The sequence below is a fragment of the Garra rufa genome, chromosome 10 (assembly GCF_049309525.1).
Source record: "Garra rufa chromosome 10, GarRuf1.0, whole genome shotgun sequence".
Classification (NCBI taxonomy): domain Eukaryota; kingdom Metazoa; phylum Chordata; class Actinopteri; order Cypriniformes; family Cyprinidae; genus Garra; species Garra rufa.
This window is the reverse complement of record NC_133370.1, coordinates 43,067,297-43,084,279: the sequence shown is the minus strand read 5'-3', so window position 1 is coordinate 43,084,279 and position 16,983 is coordinate 43,067,297. Positions and strand designations below refer to the sequence as shown.

Here is a 16,983-nt window from a genome sequence, read left to right as displayed (position 1 = left end):
AATAACAAAATGAGCAAAAATAGTCCTTGCATAGAAGCCCAAAACAAAAACAAAAAGTAAAAATTATGAGATACTAGATCATAAGTATAAAAAAATATTGTCAAAATGGTGACAAAATGTGATTTTATTTATATATATATATTTATTTATGACTTTTCATCTAACAATTTCAACTGCTTGTCAATTTCTGTCAAAATTGTGTTTAGAATTAAAGTTAAAAAATTGTGATTATCAATGACTAACTATACAAGTTGTAATTTGCAGTTGTGCCACAAGGAGCTGAGATACAACTTGAGAACTTTAATACAAAAGTCCATACCAATGGAAATCCAGTGTATGAGTGATTCAGGATATTACAAGCGTAAGTTTTTTTTTGTCAGAAATCTAAACTATACTTAATTAAAACTAAATGTAGTTATTTTTTGAATAATAACTGATTGACCTTGTATGCAATGAGTGGAAACACCAACTCACATGTTGTGCCGTGCTTTAATAAGATGATCTGTCTTATTGCCATTTGACCGGACTGCACACCTCTCTGTATATTTGATGAACTCATCTGAATCTAAAATAAGGAATATCAATGAATTTTGGAAGACCATCTCCACATCAGACTGTAAAAAAATATTACATATTAAAGTTCATTGCTTGTTGCAAAGATTGCAAATAAAGCACTTACATTAGATTTGATACTCACTGTTTATACTGTGGTGGATAAAGTTATTAGAACACTAGTATTTTCACGAGCTAAAAGTGGTTTTAAAAGATGGATCTCAAAATCATACAGTCATTGTATTTGAAAGGGTTCAAATACACAAAAATGCTGAAAAACCAAAGAATTTGTGGGACCTGAAGGATTTTTCAGTTTAACTGTTCAGGACAAATGAGACTCATGAACAACTATCACTGAACAAACAAACAAAATCATTCAGGTAACAAAGTATTAAGAATCAAGTGTATGTAAACTTTTGAATGGGGTCATTTTTATAAATTTTATGTTTTACAGAACAGATTCTGCAAAGTGTATGATATTTTTGTTTGCACAAGGAGTTTGACCACAGCCAGTGCTTCACACAGAGATCTGATCTCATCATTCAGTCTGTCTGGAATGAAATAATAAAACAGAAAAAAATGAGACAGACTAAAAATCCAGAAGAACTGTGGCAACGTCTCCAAGATGCTTCAAGAAATTTACCTGCAAAGCTACAGTACTGCTAAAAGTTGTAGGCACTTATGGAAAAATGCTGTAAAATGAGGATGCTGTCAAATAAATGTTCTTTATCAATCAACTTTAACTACCCTTTGTGTTCAAAACAGCTTTTGCCCTAGGTGCACTTAGTCATTGTTTTTTTTTTAGGGATTTTGCAGGTAGGTCTCTTGAAGCATCTTGTTGACATTTTCAGAGTTCTTCTGGATTGAGTCTGTCTCAGTTTGTTCTGTTTCTTCATGTCATTCCAGACAGACTGAATGATGATGATGATGATGATGATGATGATGATGATGATGAGATCAGATAAGAACAGCACTGGCTGTTGTCAAAGTTCTAGAGCAAACAAAAATCTCACTGAATTATTAGATGTCAAAATGAATGTTTGGAAATGTAAAGTGATATTTCCTACTGACACACTACAGCAAAAGATAGAAAGAACTGACTTAAAAGCATTTTTAATCTGTTGAAAATACTAGTGATTTAATCATTTTGGTCACAACCATATTCCACTCTATCACTTTAAGTACATTCTTACATTAAATCACTTACATTCGCTTCCCATCAGAAGTTCTGGGTTAGTGGTGGCAATTCTCATCCATATGTTGAGATACTCCTCAAAGGCAATTCTACACACTTGCCTTGTAAAGACGAGAAGATGGTTTGTTTACAAAGCATGTATGTTTTATATTTATTACAAAACTAGACAATAAAGTAAGAGACTTAAGATTAGATAGTCTTGCCTCTCTCTTGACTTCAGCCCTATAGCATCTGTATTTTAACAGGTGAAAAAAAGTGTTTTAAGATATTGCCTCAATATGATTTTGTAAATGTTGTTTAGTTGTAATGATGTGTTTGTATCTTACCCTCCAACTCCTGGCTGTTCTTCATGACTTGTGTTGATTGAGGGCAGGACGGAATGTCATAAGCTTCCATTGTTACTGATTTCTTTAGCAGCAGGCAAGAGAACAATTTAAAATGAGTGAATTAGGTTGCTGTATAAACAATATATGTGCATATGGCCTGTAACCTGTTGAAATGTGAGGGATAATTTGGTTGATTACATGTTTTAACCAGTAATTATATCATTAATACAAATTGTAATTTGAAATGAGTTCAGCAATAATTAGGGTTTTTTTTTCATTTAGCTACAAAGGGTTAAAGACATACAGGAAGCTTTAGGAGAGATTTCATTATCACTTGTATGTTAGATTGTAACTACACATTAGGTTATTTAGGGGGATACAAAATAAAAGCATGAAATGTACAAGCTATTAGCCCAGTGCCTAGTAAACGTTAACTAATATGATATTTATTCAGAATTTGCTACATGAAATAAAAGAGACAGACAGCAGCTCAGTACGATTTACAGAGACGTATAATGCATACAGTATCAAATTTATATAACAATATTACGACAAAGTCTAATTTAAGCAAGTTTACCCAACTCTTTTTAAGGACTTTACATCAGAACCCGTAATGAACGAATCATTTGCACTCAATCAGTGCTGGAATAGCACATTTTACTCTTTTATAAAATCTAGTTACCTGTCAGTCACAGCTACGTCTCATTTCAGTTATTTCAACCAAAATATCACACTTCAGCTTCCGATCAGAGTTTGTTTATAAGTGTTCGTCGTTGGGCAGCACGTTCACGAACACAACTTTAGTCAGTGTTTAACTCATGAATATTAATTGCGTCTTGGGCACGTTGCTCGGTAACCTTCTAGAGCGTCAAGTGACGTAATTAATATTCATAAGCTAAGCAGTGGTAACTGATGCGAGAACGTCTGTACACGTTCTCTCGTTGTGATAGTGCGAGAAAATGCTGCAATTATACTTTTCGCTGAAAGAAATGTAAAAAAAAAAAAAAAGAAAAAGAAAATGTAAAAATGACATATAATATAATTATGTAATAACAGTAGGGCCTCTTCGTCCGGTTCTTTCATGTATCTGTGAAAGCTGCAGGGCAATGGTGACGAGCTCCGCCAGCGCCACCTATGACAGAAAAAAACAACTTATTACTTTGAACGTTTTTTGCTTGTTTTAAAATGTGTACGGTAAGATTTACGTATGAACAGTGCGGGGCTGTCCGTTACCGATTCCAAATTTAACGTTACATGATAAAAAATTGTAGTTAGTAACGTAATCCACTAGGCTACATTAGACATTTAATATAATCAGACTATTTTTTTATTACTTACAGGTGAAATCAAATGTTTATTTGCACCAGGCAGAATTTGCAAAATGTTAATTATTTTACCAAAGAGGAATCATACCAAATGCATGCTATTTTTTCATTTAGTACTGACCTGAATAAGATAACTTCATATTAATTATGTTTACATATAGTCCACAAGAGAAAATAATAGTTGATTTGATAAAAATGACCCTGATCAAAAGTTTACATACACTTGATTTCTCAATACTTCAAAATCTTTCAATGTTTTACCTTTTTTTGTAAAGGGTGTTTGATCCTCTTTGCACGTTCACTTTGTAAACACTTGGTTGGTACTTCTGCAGTGATGCAGGATGATTTTGAAGTTGGAGGAGAAACTGAGATGGGAGTTTTTCGACATACCCTAACTATTGAACCGGAGCTATACAAGACAAGCAATTGTGGTTAAAAAGTGTATAAATATTCATTTATTTAAGAAAATGATAGATCGATTCACTGGATAAGACTCTAATTCCTCAGCTGGGATCGTTTAGAAAATGAAACTGCATTTTGGAAGTTCAAACTCGCAGACACTGTTGAAGTCCACTATTTGGAGAAAATTCCTGAAATGTTTTCCTTTTAAAAAAAAAAAAACATAATTTCTTTACGACTGAAGAAAGAAAGACATGAATATCTTGGATGAGAAGAGGGTGAGAAAATTATCTGTAAATTTTTGTTCTGGAGGTGAAATAATTCTTTAAGAACCGGGGGTGAAAACTTTTTGAATTTGAAGATCAGGGTAAATTCGACCTATTTTGTCTTCTGGGAAACATGTAAATATCTTCTGTAGCAACTAAAGGGCAGTACTAAATGAAAACATGATATTTAGGCAAAATAAGAAAAATGTACACATCTTTATTCTGTTCAAAAGTTTACACCCCTGGCTCTAAATGCATAATTTTTTCCTTCTGGAGCATCAGTGAGCGTTTGAACCTTCTGTAATAGTTGCATATGAGTCCCTCAGTTGTCCTCAGTGTGAAAAGATGGATCTCAAAATCATATAATGTTGGAAAGGGTTCAAATACACCAAAATGCTGAAAAACCAAATAATTTGTGGGACCTGAAGGATTTTTCAGAAAAACAGCAGGCAGTTTAATTGTTCAGGACAAACAAGGGACTCATGAACAACTATCACTAAACAAAAAACAAAAACAAAAAAAAAAAACCACACAACTGTGGATCATTCAGGTAGCACCACAGTATTAAGAATCGAGGGGGTGTAAACTTTTGAATGGGGTCATGTTCATAAATTCAACTATTTTCTCTTGTGGACTATATGTAAACATCTTTTATGTGAAATATCTTATTCAGGTCCGTGCTAGTTAAATAATTAACATTTTGCAGATTCTACAAGGTGTACGTAAACGTTTGACTTCAAGTGTATATATTACTTTTGAACTCGTTTATCATATTTATTTTTTTAGGATAATCTTGACCATATTGATATAAAAATGCAAAGGGAATGAAACATTGCAAAAGTGCATTAAACATTACGTTAAGGTTTCCCAAACTGGTTCGTTTAAGGAACTGCAGGGGGTTTGTGAGTGAAATGTTACATTTAAATAACAATCAAAACAAAACACTAAAAAAGATGAAATATTTTATTTGCTTACCTCCATGAGAACTGTGAACATGCAAATGTGTTACATAATTACTAACTTACTACCTTGAATTCTCTCTTGGATACTTCAAGTAACTTTATAGGTGAAATATGTTCATCTGAAAAAATAGTTTGGCTATCCCTGCATTACATGTAAATGAGAAATAATGTAAATTTGTGCATTTTAATGTGTTTGAAAGAAAAGCGATCAAAAGACATAACCCACTGAATGATATTCGGTTGCACTTTATTTTAAGGTATCCTTGTTACAGTGTAATTATAGATTTAAGTACTGAGTAATATTACTTAACCACATGTGCTTACTATATGGTTAGGGTTAGGATTAGGGTTTGTTTTCGGGTTACTTGCATGTAATTATGCATAATTTATTGTTACTATAATAGTAAGTACATGTAACGTGTAACAAGGACACCTTAAAATAAAGTGTTACTGATAGTTTAAATAAAAAGGAACGTGTTCATCAGTAGTTGATGCATGTTGAGAAAACCCTCATGGATCATTTATTTGCTATTGTGTGAATATGTAATCAATAATATCATGTAATCACTAAAAAGTAAATGCAGTCTGATTACAAGTATTTTAAAATGTAATCTAATTACAAGTAAAAGTAATTTACCTGTGGGTCCTGAAAGAGCTTGTTTATATCTTTCTCATAACCATCGATATACAGACGAACTGTGGCTCCGAAACTTTCGGTCCCACTGAGACGAAAGATGATACGAGAGCCTCCTTTAAAAACGATCCTCAAACCCTACAGAGAATGTTTACATGTTCTTAACATTAATGTTGTAATTTATACAATTTATTATATAATAACAGTATCCCTGTGACCTGCGAGAGGATCCGCTATATTACCTGATTTCTTGAAATGGTTCCATCCACAGGGTCGCTGTACTCAAAATTGTCTGCTGCCTCCACTTGGTATTTCTTTTCCCCCACACTAAACACTTGCCCAATAAATGCCCTGTCTGAAATCATCAGCTCCAGATCCAACATCATCTCCACAGCCGCATCTAAATCCACTTCCTCATAGTCAAATCTGTCATGTATAAATATGCCATCAATCTATAACCAAATGTCAGACTATACTGTATATTTAAAAGGCATCTTTAATTGATAGTCCACCTGGTATAGTAGTTCCTCCCATAGGTTTTCCAGTGGTCTGTCATAATGTCTTCTACACTTTGCCTCCTCACCGCTAGGATGGACAGCCATGCTAGCACTGCCCAAAGCCCATCCTTCTCCCGTATGTAATCTGAACCTATGGAGAAGAATTTTGAGGAAATGAAAAAAGGTTCTTTGAGGAACCACAAATGGCTCTTCTACGGCATTGCTGTGAAAACCCCTTTTGAAACCTATTTTTAAGAGTGTAAAGAATGTTTTTCCATTATAAAGAAACTTTTACACAATGGAAAGATTCCATCCAAGTTAAAGGGGTCATCGGATGCCCATTTTCCACAAGTTGATATGATTCTTTAGGGTCTTAATAAGAAGTCTATAACATACTTTGGTTAAAACACTCTTTTTACCTTGTCAAAATCAGCCCTTTTTAGAGCGAGCTATTCTGTTGCATGTTCCTTTAAATGCTAATGAGCTCTGTTCGCCCCGCCCCTCTCTGCCATGGGATGACGAGCCGGTATGTTTACTTTAGCCGCATTTAGCCTCGTTTAGCTGCAAAACTTGCTAACCAGCACATGATTAAGAAAGGCAATTTGCAAAGATGCATAAAAAAACCCTTATACTCACTTCTGCTGTGGGTAAAGCTGCATCACGAATGATTTGCACAAACATAGACGCATATGTAGATCAGGATCGGCGCTTTCCTTTCAAAAACGAAAGTAACTTTAATCCTCTGTGTCTTCAGTGGCTCAGATGTCGGGAGTAAATGACGACTGCTATGTTCATTATTACATCCAACAACAGAACAACACCTCAATCGCTCAATCTGAGACATTCTTGTCTTCCCCTGCACCTGAGTCACACAATGGTGATCGGAGTCAGACTGTTTCAGCTCGGTGAGGGCGTGTCTAAGGTAAGGCACTCATGTCAATCAACTATCGTGGGAGTGGCCTCTGTCGGTGTGTCATCGCAGCGACAAGAAGCTGAGAATGACCTGATTTTAAAAAGGGGATATTACTTTTAAAGATTAAAAAATACCACTGGGGGATTTGTATCATTGTAGGATGGTTGTGTACACAAACTGCCAACACACATTAATGTGCAAACAACATGTAAAAGTGAGTTTTGCATCAGATGACCCCTTTAAAAATTCTTCATGGAATCATCAGTGCCAATAAACAACTTTTTTTAAGAGTGTATCTCTGTTTATACACATTCTGTTGTGGGTATTTCTTTTACCTGTGCCAAAACTTTCCTCCCCACACAATGAGAGACGTCCTGCGTCCATCAAACTCCCAAAAAACCTCCACCCGGTTGGGGTCTCATATAGCTGGATCTTGGTGGCTCTGGCCACCCTGGGAAAAACAGCAGAGTGAGTGGAGATGCTATTGTTCCTGTGAAGTGTGCATCTTTACTAGTGTGAAACATTTAGGAGTAATATTCACATGTCCAGAGCGGCACTGGTGGGCATACTCCTAGCAAAGCCTCTTACACCTGTGTGCTGGAAGTAAGGAACGCAGAAGATGTTCGCAGCAATGACGGCAACTGAGTCGGAGGGGTTCACAAAGAAGCTGTGCTTCCCGAGGATCATATTACGGTCCTAGAAAGAGAAAGAGAGGAGGCCAGGGTCAAGAGAATGTTATGCTGACTGTCCCTTGAGCACTTTCGCTCAAGGTCTCAGAGTCTCAACACTTACACCGTCACCATCAAAAGCAGCTCCGAAGTCATATTCTCCACTCTTCATCGTCTCAACAAGGTCAGTGGCATAGGTCAAGTTGGGGTCTGGGTGGCATCCTCCAAAGTCTTCCAGAGGTACACAGTTAATGGCTGAATTTGCAGGGGAGCCCAGCTCCTCACACAGGATTTTCTTCACATATGGCCCAGCCACTGCAGAACCAATGGAAGTTCAACAAGAGTTAAAAATTCAGTTTTGATTCCAAATGGGATTTGCATATGAATGTGTCTTAGCCGTGTGTGCACACAGCCACCCTACAATGATAAAAATCCATTCACTCCTTTTTTAATCCCCAAAAAACGAAACAATCTCAATTATTCAACCTGATCTCATGACGAAATGTACCCATGGGAACTTTTTCACACGGCGTGAAATACAGACTGCCATGTAAGTTTCGTGACATATTTGATGTGAAATTTCCATTGAGTGGCACTAAAAGACTGTTTTATTTTCCCCCCAGAATAGATTATCGTACATATGGTACATTTTATGTGACCTCAAATTCAAATTTGAAATCTCCATTGAATGGCGCTATAACTCTAATGCTCCTTGACGTTTAAAAAAAACTTAGCATCTCCACTACACCTAAACCTACCTGATAGTATGAATAAAAGTGCATGTGACCTGAAACACAATCGCAAAGAATGCCACTTTGTTTTTCGATCTGTCATCTTTTGGCTTTTTCATCGTTAGTCATGTTTTTCACAGGATTCATACCCAAATTTTCACATCCTAAGTCCAATTCCATGCTGGCTGAGCTCCCAAGCAAGATTGTTATGTCCAGAAAGTAAAACATAGGGAGCTGTAATCATAACTGTAATCAAGTGCTCACTGTTTAACCGCCTCTAGTGTTCATTTCAGTTGGAAACTGCAGTGAAATGTACTTGTAGTACGTATTTAACGCCTTGAGAAAAACAATTACAATTATCAAGTCGTTTGTATATGTTATATTGCTCAGGCCCTGCCTATGACCTCCGACGGACTGTCCTGTATTAGCATATTTGTACACTGTCCACCATTTTCTCCAACAATGTCTCGAAGACAATGCAGGTGTTTGTAGTTGGGTGTAAATGTAAACCGAAAAGTCTTAATTTTCTCCCGACATTAGAGCCACTGAGGATGCAATGGATTAGTTTGTTTTTGATGGTAACGCGCCACACAAAAAATGGAAGAAAGGGGCGGGGTGAGCAAAGCTCATTATCATTTAAAGAGACATGCGCTGAAACAGCTCGCTGTGAACAAAGATGGTAAAAAGGGTGTTTTACACAACCATTGAGGAATTAACAATGGAAGGCAAACACTGGCCACATACACACTGCAGCTAAATGAGCTAAAATCTCTACTTTTTGATTTTCTTGGTGAAATGCATTGGTCTTTATGGAAATGATCTAAATGCATCTGTGTTCTTTAAAGGGATCATCCACAAGTTAAAATGATTCTATAGGATCTTTAGTAAAAGTCTAAACCAAACTTTGGTTAAAAATTCTCAATGGTAGTGTAAAACAACACCTTTTTACCTTGTCAAAAACAGCTCTGTTTACAGTGAGCTGTTTCAGTGCATGTCCCTTTAAATGCTAATGAGCTCTGCTCACTCTGCCCCTCTCTTCCCTCAGTCCCTCCAAGACTGTAAACTTTAGCCATGAAATTTGATAACTAGCACAATATTAGGAAAGACGATTTGCAAAGATTCATAAAAACCCTTATACTCACTTCTTCTGTAGGTGAAGCCAGAGCCGGATTAAATAAATGGACTACACTAGGCAGGCTGCATTTTTTGGGCCCCCTCCATCGATGTTATTTATGAATTGAAATCTGAAACTTACCAAAGTTACTAATAAAAGTTAATTCACATTTTACATAGCCTAGTCTTTGGTTACAAATTGGTTGTTTGTATGCCAAAATAAGTAATGTGTTGTATATTAAACAGTCTATCAGACTATTTTTTTATATTCATTATTGTCATTACACGGCTCTATTAAATGCTATTAAATTATCCTCATCTTATCCATTGGGAGTGTCATTGTTAAGGCAGTAGTACCAGTAAATAACCAATAGGTGTCAGTAAACTATGTAAACAGAGCAAATAACTTTATCTGGTTTAGCTGGCGCCTCTATATATATATCAGTGATGCGTGGGTCAATGTACATACAACCCGAACCCGACCGATGTTTTGAACTAGCCCGCCCGCAACTCGGACCGAAAAAAAAAAAAAAAAAAAAAGTAAAGTAAATTGTACCCGACCCGCTTCCTGACCCGCATGTTTAATATTTGCGACTGACGCCAGCGATTATATGCAGCTATGCGGTGGAGATGCGTTCACTGTCAAACATCATTCGGCATTAATTAGGTAATTTTGTCAAAAGAAATGTTCTTGATTAGAAGAAAAATACAGATTGTTCTTGTGATTTATTTTGTATTTCCATTATACAGATTAGTTAAGTTTTCGAAATACTCTAAATTATGTCAGTGATTCTGCAATGTTAAATATGATCAAGAATCATTTTATTTCGATCTACAGTGTAATAAAAGTTAAGAAAAATATTAGCCTGTAGCCCTAAATATATATAGACTACAAGCTAATTCCTTTTTTCTTAACTTTTAACTTTTTCTAAAAATTATCAAGAATATTTAAATCAATTTAGGCTAATAGTCTAGGTTAACGAATTTTCTTATACAAACATAATGAATGCACTTCAAAACGAAGTTTTCATATATAAATTCAGGAATCACGAATATGACAAAATAATATTATTTTATATATATTAATAGTTTTATCAAATGAATAAGGAAATTATAGTGCTTTGAATTTATTAGTAATGTTTAATTTCGTTCGTTTCGCTCTGTGGAAATGTAAAGAAAACATACCGTTTTTACGTGGATTTCGTTATTAATCCCTGTTTTAAACAAGCATATGAGGTAATTTATATATTATTGCTTGAATAAACGTTTAAAATACTGCTAGAAATTTTATAATTAAGGAAATTAAACAGACCTAGGCATTTGAAAAGACATAGTGAAATGTGTCTAATAATTCTATATATAGGCCTATAGTAGCCTATAAAAATGGTACAATGACATTGCTCAGTACAACCTGTTGGGAAATCAGGCATTTTGTCCCGCCTCAGCATTTATTCTACAGTTAATAACGCTTAACATTCAAAAGGTAAATATTATTCAGCCAATAAGTATATATTTCATAGAAAATCGTGTCTAGTACTATATAAATTACAAAGGTTTAATTGGCATCTTTATTTCAAACGACCAGACCGTCCGCGACCTGAATATCATTAAAAATATTTTTTTATTCGCAACCGCGGGTCACTGCTATATATCAAAGACTATACTTTGTATATATACAGTCATGGGCTGGCGTTAATGTGACGTAATGTAACAGTCTATGGTTAAGATAAACATTGTCACTATTTTTAGTTAATTAATAAATATTGAAATAAATTGTAGATAGGACATTTGTACATTTTATTTTATTTTTATTATTATTATTATTTTTTTTTTTTTTTTTTTTTTTTTTGCCCTCTGTCTGGGCCCCATCCCGCCAATCGGGCCCTAGGCACGTGCCTAGTTTGCCTTTGCGTTAATCCGGCTCTGGGTGAAGCTGCATCACAAATGATTTGTGCGAACACAGACACAATGTAGGTAGATTGGGGGGCACATTCCCTTCAAAAACGAAAGTAATCCACTGCGTCTTCAGCGGCTCAGATGTCGGGAGTAAATAATGACTGCTATGTTCATTATTACATCCAACAACACATCTTGTCTATTCTTGTCTACTCCTGCTCCGGTGCCAAAACAATGGCGAACTGTTTACAGCTCACTCAGCGTGGGTCTGTGCTAAAATGTCAGTGTCAATCAACAATCATGGGAGGGGCCTGTGCAAAACTATGCCACTTTTCCAAAAGTATGTGAATGGCTTGATCTGTGAAAGTGGTTATGATTTATGGGGATTAAAAAAACACTGAGTGGATTTTTATCATTATAGTGTGGTTGTGTACACACACTGCTAAGACACATTTCAGTTCAAACGACATGTAAAAGTGAATTTTGCATCCGATGACTCCTTTAATTACTAATTGCAGAACTGGTTACATAAAACAGACTCTACCCGTAACCTCCATTTGTAAGCATAGCAGTTAATCCACCTAGTCAAACTTTACAGCTCGAATGTCATACGCATGAATGCAGAAGATTCCTTTAATTTCAAGGGGCTCATCAATGTGAGATGGTGTTACTCCTTGAAAGTGGAGAGCCATGCTTGGTTTTAGTGTTATGTCAGATGGCTCGTCTTAATCATTCAGATCACCGCTCATATGGAAACTCAATCTCACTCAGAAGCAGGCAGCAATGCAAGCCTAAACTCATCCCTATCCAACTGGCACACATGGAAGCATCTCGGTCCATTAAGTAGATGCAGCTGCTGCTCTAAATGCTCTTTTCAAAATGTGGGAAATGGACTTGATGAAGCGTTGGCTATGCTGGTAACTCAATGGCTATATCAGTCTGTTTCTATATCAGTGGAAAGAAATATGGTTCCTCACCTCCATGCATGGCATCTAGACGGATTTGTATGTGATTGTCTCCTGACAGAAGCTCCTTTAGAACAGCAAAATCGAAGATGTTCCTCAGTGAGTTGGCATAGGATTCGACTGGATCCACAATTTCCACTGCATGACCAAATATGAACAGGATATGCATCCATTCTGTTCATTTCTTATAAAAATACGCCATTCTTTTGAATCGAAAGCTTAGTAGTTGTAAGTGTTGTTACCTGTAAAAGGTTTAAATTTGTTCTCCAGGTCAAAGGACTGCTTGCCGATAGTCCCCAGATCGACTCTGAGTTCAGGACAGATGGCAAACTCCTCTATAGTTCTGCTCAGCTGGAAGATTTTGTTTGTGACAGCCTCTGGTGCTGGACCTAAATAAAACATATAATAGTTCATTAAACTATATGTTTAGTTTAAGTTTGGGGTCTACCTTGTAATATTTGATCTGTCAGGGAGATTTAAATTTCACCCCAAGTGCTTTTTTTTGCATAATGACCCTCCCTATTTTTTATTAGATTAAAACTAACAATTGTATGTATTTATTTTAAATTGTGTGTATTGTATTTAAACACACAGACACACACACACACACACACACACACACACACACACACACACACACACACACACACACGTTGGGTTTACATGTTTTATGGGGACATTCCATAGTCGTAATGGTTTTTATACTGTACAAAACGTACTTTCTATCGCCCTACACCTACCCTACACCTAAACCTAGCCCTCACAGGAGATTGTGCATACTTTTACTTCCTCAAAAAAACTCATTGTGCATGATTTATAAGCCTGTTTCCTCATGGGGACCTAAGAAATGTCCCCACAAGGTCAAAATCCACTGGTATTCCTATCCTTGTGGGGACATTTGGTCCCCACAACGTGATGAATACCAGGTACACACACACACACACACACACACACACACACACACACACACACACACACACACACACACACACACACACACACACACACACACATTATCATTAAAATACAGAAAAAACATTAATACTGTGTAAAAAATGTATTAAAATTTAACATAACTACTTTAGATTTGAATGATGTTAAAGCTGAATTTTCAGCATGAGTACTCCAGTCTTCAGTGTCACATGATCCTTCAGAAATCATTCTGATTGCATTCTAATTTGCTGCTCAAGAAATATTTTTTTAGGACTTTTGAAAGTTTTGCAAAGAAACTGCAATTATTTGAAATATAATTTTAAGTAACTTTCAGTAATTTTTACTTTTACTCTTTTTGATGCATTCATGCTGCTTAAAAGTTTTTTCAAAATCTTACATTTACTTTAAAAACCTTACTGACTCTGAACTTGTGCATGATGTATACATATATGAGATATTCTATGGAACTGGTCCAAAGTCAAAGTTGGAAACTTTTTGAAAAAAAAGTGTGATTTTCCAAAAAAATTGTAAGTATATATGCAAATTGTATAATATCCAAGTTAGACATTTCTAGTAATTGTGCAGTTAATTCTCAGAAAGTTTTGGAATATTTGTCCTCTCCCAAAATGTGTCTCTACTGAAACACAATAAAATATAATTTAATTAGAAGAGTTATACATTGTAAATTTTTTTTTTTTTTTTTTACTTTTTTTTTAACAATATTTCAAGTGTAATTTATGAAATTTGTTGTATTTTTAATCCAGTTTTTCTTTGTGAAAGGCAAAAAGATGATCATACTGATTTCAAACTTAAAGATTTATTAGCTTTAATATGCATTGAAACAAACATGATCATAACATCTTAGCTCATAATTTAGTATATTTTATTTTGGACAAAACATCCCATGTTTCGGTCACATTTTCGGTAGTGACAGTAATGTTTTGGTAGCAACCACATCACACAGAATTTTAACTTGCATTCTGAAAATGTGCATAACTGTACTAACATTTTGTTTATTTCCCCCATATAAAGGATGATGTGTTCCCTTTTGTCACTACCGAAACAATGATGACATGTTTTGGTCGTGACTGTTACGGTAGTGATAGCCACCTCCGAATTGCAGGTACCCAATAAATGATGATTTGATATATATTAGGCTTACTGATATTTTAAATATTATTGTGGGTTTCAATAGCTAATAAAAAGGATCTTGGTAAACATCTAAAATTTGAATACATAAATGCTTTTTAAATGTGTTTTTTGGTTGTGGGACAGCAGTTTGGACCAATTCTGTAGGCCAATATACACATAAACTCTAAATGCATTATAAATATATAGAGTTGATCAATATAGTATTTTACTTTTTAAATTTTAAAAGGTTAAAAGGTTTAAAAAGGTTAAAGTAATGTGTTAAGTGATGAGAATTAACACATAGAATATTAAGATATACAAATCAACTCTGAAGTAAAATGTCACATGAATAGTATAATAGAAATTTGAGCAGAATCGTGCTGAACTGCCATGAGTCAGTAGGAAATAACTCTTTATGATCATAACTTATGTCCTAACATCCATATTGTATCTTATTTCTGTCACTGATTTTTGGGTAAACTATTATATAGACATCTTTCCTTCATCTTCATAATCACATGTGAGCCATTGTACCTCCATTGGCAGTATTGAATTTGATGCCAAAGTCTCCGTCAGGTCCTCCAGGGTTGTGACTGGCTGTAAGAATAATGCCACCAATAGCTTTGATCTTCCTGATCACACACGACACAGCCGGCGTCGACATGATGCCATTCTGACCGATCACAACACGACCCACCTACAAAATTCATCAGCCCATGTTAAATAAAACACCATCTGTTACTAGTCATCATTTCAGAAAAATAATGTATAAATTTGGTAACACTTCATTTTGATAGTCCATATGCGACCCTGGACCACAAAACCACTCATAAGGGTCAATTTTATCAAAACTGAGATTAATACATCATCTGAAAGCTGAATAAATAAGCTTTTTTTGATGTATGGTTTGTTAGGATAGGACAATATATGAAAATCTGCAATCTGAGGGTGCAAAAAAATAAAAATAAATAAATAAATCAAAATATTGAGAAAATCACCTTATTAGTTGTCTAAATGAAGTTCTTAGCAATGCATATCACTAATAAAAAAAATCAGTTTTTATATATTTATGGTAGGAAATGTACAAAATATCTTCACGGAATATGATCTTTACTTAATATCCTATTTTGGCATAAAAGAAAAATTGATCATTTTGACCCATGCAATGTATTTTTGGCTATTGCTACAAATATACCCATGCTACTTATGACTGGTTTTGTGGTCCAGGATCACATATTAGAAATTCTGCTGACTATAAGGAACTTTCCAAGTATATGTCTACTTATTCTACTAACCCTAACCTTAACTTTAACCCAAAACATAACCTAACAGTCTAATACTCTAATGCGAGTTAGTTGACATGAAGTTGCAAAGTGTCTTTAAGTTAGTAGAATGTATAGTGGACTATAAAAATAAAGTGTAACCATACATTTCAGCTAGAAATTATAGTCTTATAATAAACTTTCTGACATATCTAGACTTTTAATTGCATATAACACCAGAAAGGAGGCCAAAGTTGAGCACAATTTTGCTCTAAAAAGTGCAGAGTGGTAATAGTCTTCACCAGATCAACATGTTCTTTCCGTCTGTGCCAGATCTAATTGGCAAAATTAGAAATCTATTAAAGACCGTATCACCATTTGCTTGTAACATGCCCTAAATATATGTACCTGACAACTGTTTCAAGAATAAATATCTTTTGTGGCACATTTAAAACTGGAAATCGACCAGAAACAAACCAGCTCCATTAGAGCTTCTTTCCTATTTCTTGCCATCAAAGTACAAGAATACAGTGCAGGTGTAATGATGCATTAGAATGACAGGTGCCTGTAATGATTCTAAATTCTAATTATTATTTGCTCACTGTTCCTCGTAAGAAAGCACACTTTAAGAATCGCAACTGACCCCGTTAGCAGCGGCCATCTGCACTATGACCTGAATGGCAGTCGAGTTGAAGTAGCGTCCATCTCCACCCACCACCACAATAGAGCCCTGCCTGTCCCGCAGGTCGATGGAGGAGAAGATGCATTGAATGAAGTTGTGCAGGTAGTTCTTTTTAGACTGGAAAACATGGGTCTTCTTCCTCAGGCCGTTGGTTCCAGGCCTCTGGTCGGGGTACGGAGAAGTAGGCAAAGTCAGCACTTGCAAGGGACTATCGTTCATTGCTCCAATCCGTTGAGGAAGAATAAAGGAGAAGCTGTTAGCTCCTCTCAGAGGAGGGAGAGAGAGAGTGACTGGGTCAGGAGGAGAAGCAGGAAAAGCCTTGTGCCCTTATGGCATTCCCCAGAGTTGGATTGAGGCTGTTAACAGGCTAAAAATAAACTTGGTAACCGAAGACGGCTTGTCACACATGTGCATGGGGATCACTGTCAGACAAGCTTGCCTCCGGAGGCCTGTTGAGGCAGATGCAAAAGATGGTCGGCGAGGCCTCATTCATGTGTGGTATTTACCTAGCAGTTACTCAGAAGCTAAATAGA

General features: G+C 35.7%; 1 protein-coding gene across 1 annotated transcript; it reads right to left on the bottom strand.

Moving 5' to 3' along the window:
* Positions 1 to 2,506: 2,506 nt before the first annotated feature.
* Positions 2,507 to 16,708, bottom strand: LOC141344262 (phosphoglucomutase-1-like). The gene is made up of 11 exons (XM_073849093.1): positions 16,412 to 16,708; positions 15,041 to 15,203; positions 12,685 to 12,831; positions 12,455 to 12,580; positions 7,862 to 8,052; positions 7,611 to 7,765; positions 7,405 to 7,520; positions 6,172 to 6,307; positions 5,902 to 6,085; positions 5,663 to 5,797; positions 2,507 to 3,205 (listed from the first exon to the last, which is right to left on the bottom strand). The coding sequence occupies exons 1-11, from the start codon at positions 16,667 to 16,669 to the stop codon at positions 3,116 to 3,118; spliced, it is 1,701 nt and encodes a 566-aa protein (XP_073705194.1). The 5' UTR covers positions 16,670 to 16,708; the 3' UTR covers positions 2,507 to 3,115.
* Positions 16,709 to 16,983: the final 275 nt, after the last annotated feature.

Excerpts from the sequence above, each read along its gene's own strand:
- LOC141344262 (XM_073849093.1), bottom strand. The coding sequence starts at position 16,669 with ATGAACGATAGTCCCTTGCAAGTGCTGACTTTGCCTACTTCTCCGTAC. Across the intron at positions 8,053-12,454 it reads TCTAGATGCCATGCATGGAG|TGGCTGGGCCATATGTGAAG; the intron begins GTGAGGAACCAT and ends TTGGTTCTGCAG. Across the intron at positions 6,086-6,171 it reads GGGAGGAACTACTATACCAG|ATTTGACTATGAGGAAGTGG; the intron begins GTGGACTATCAA and ends TATACATGACAG.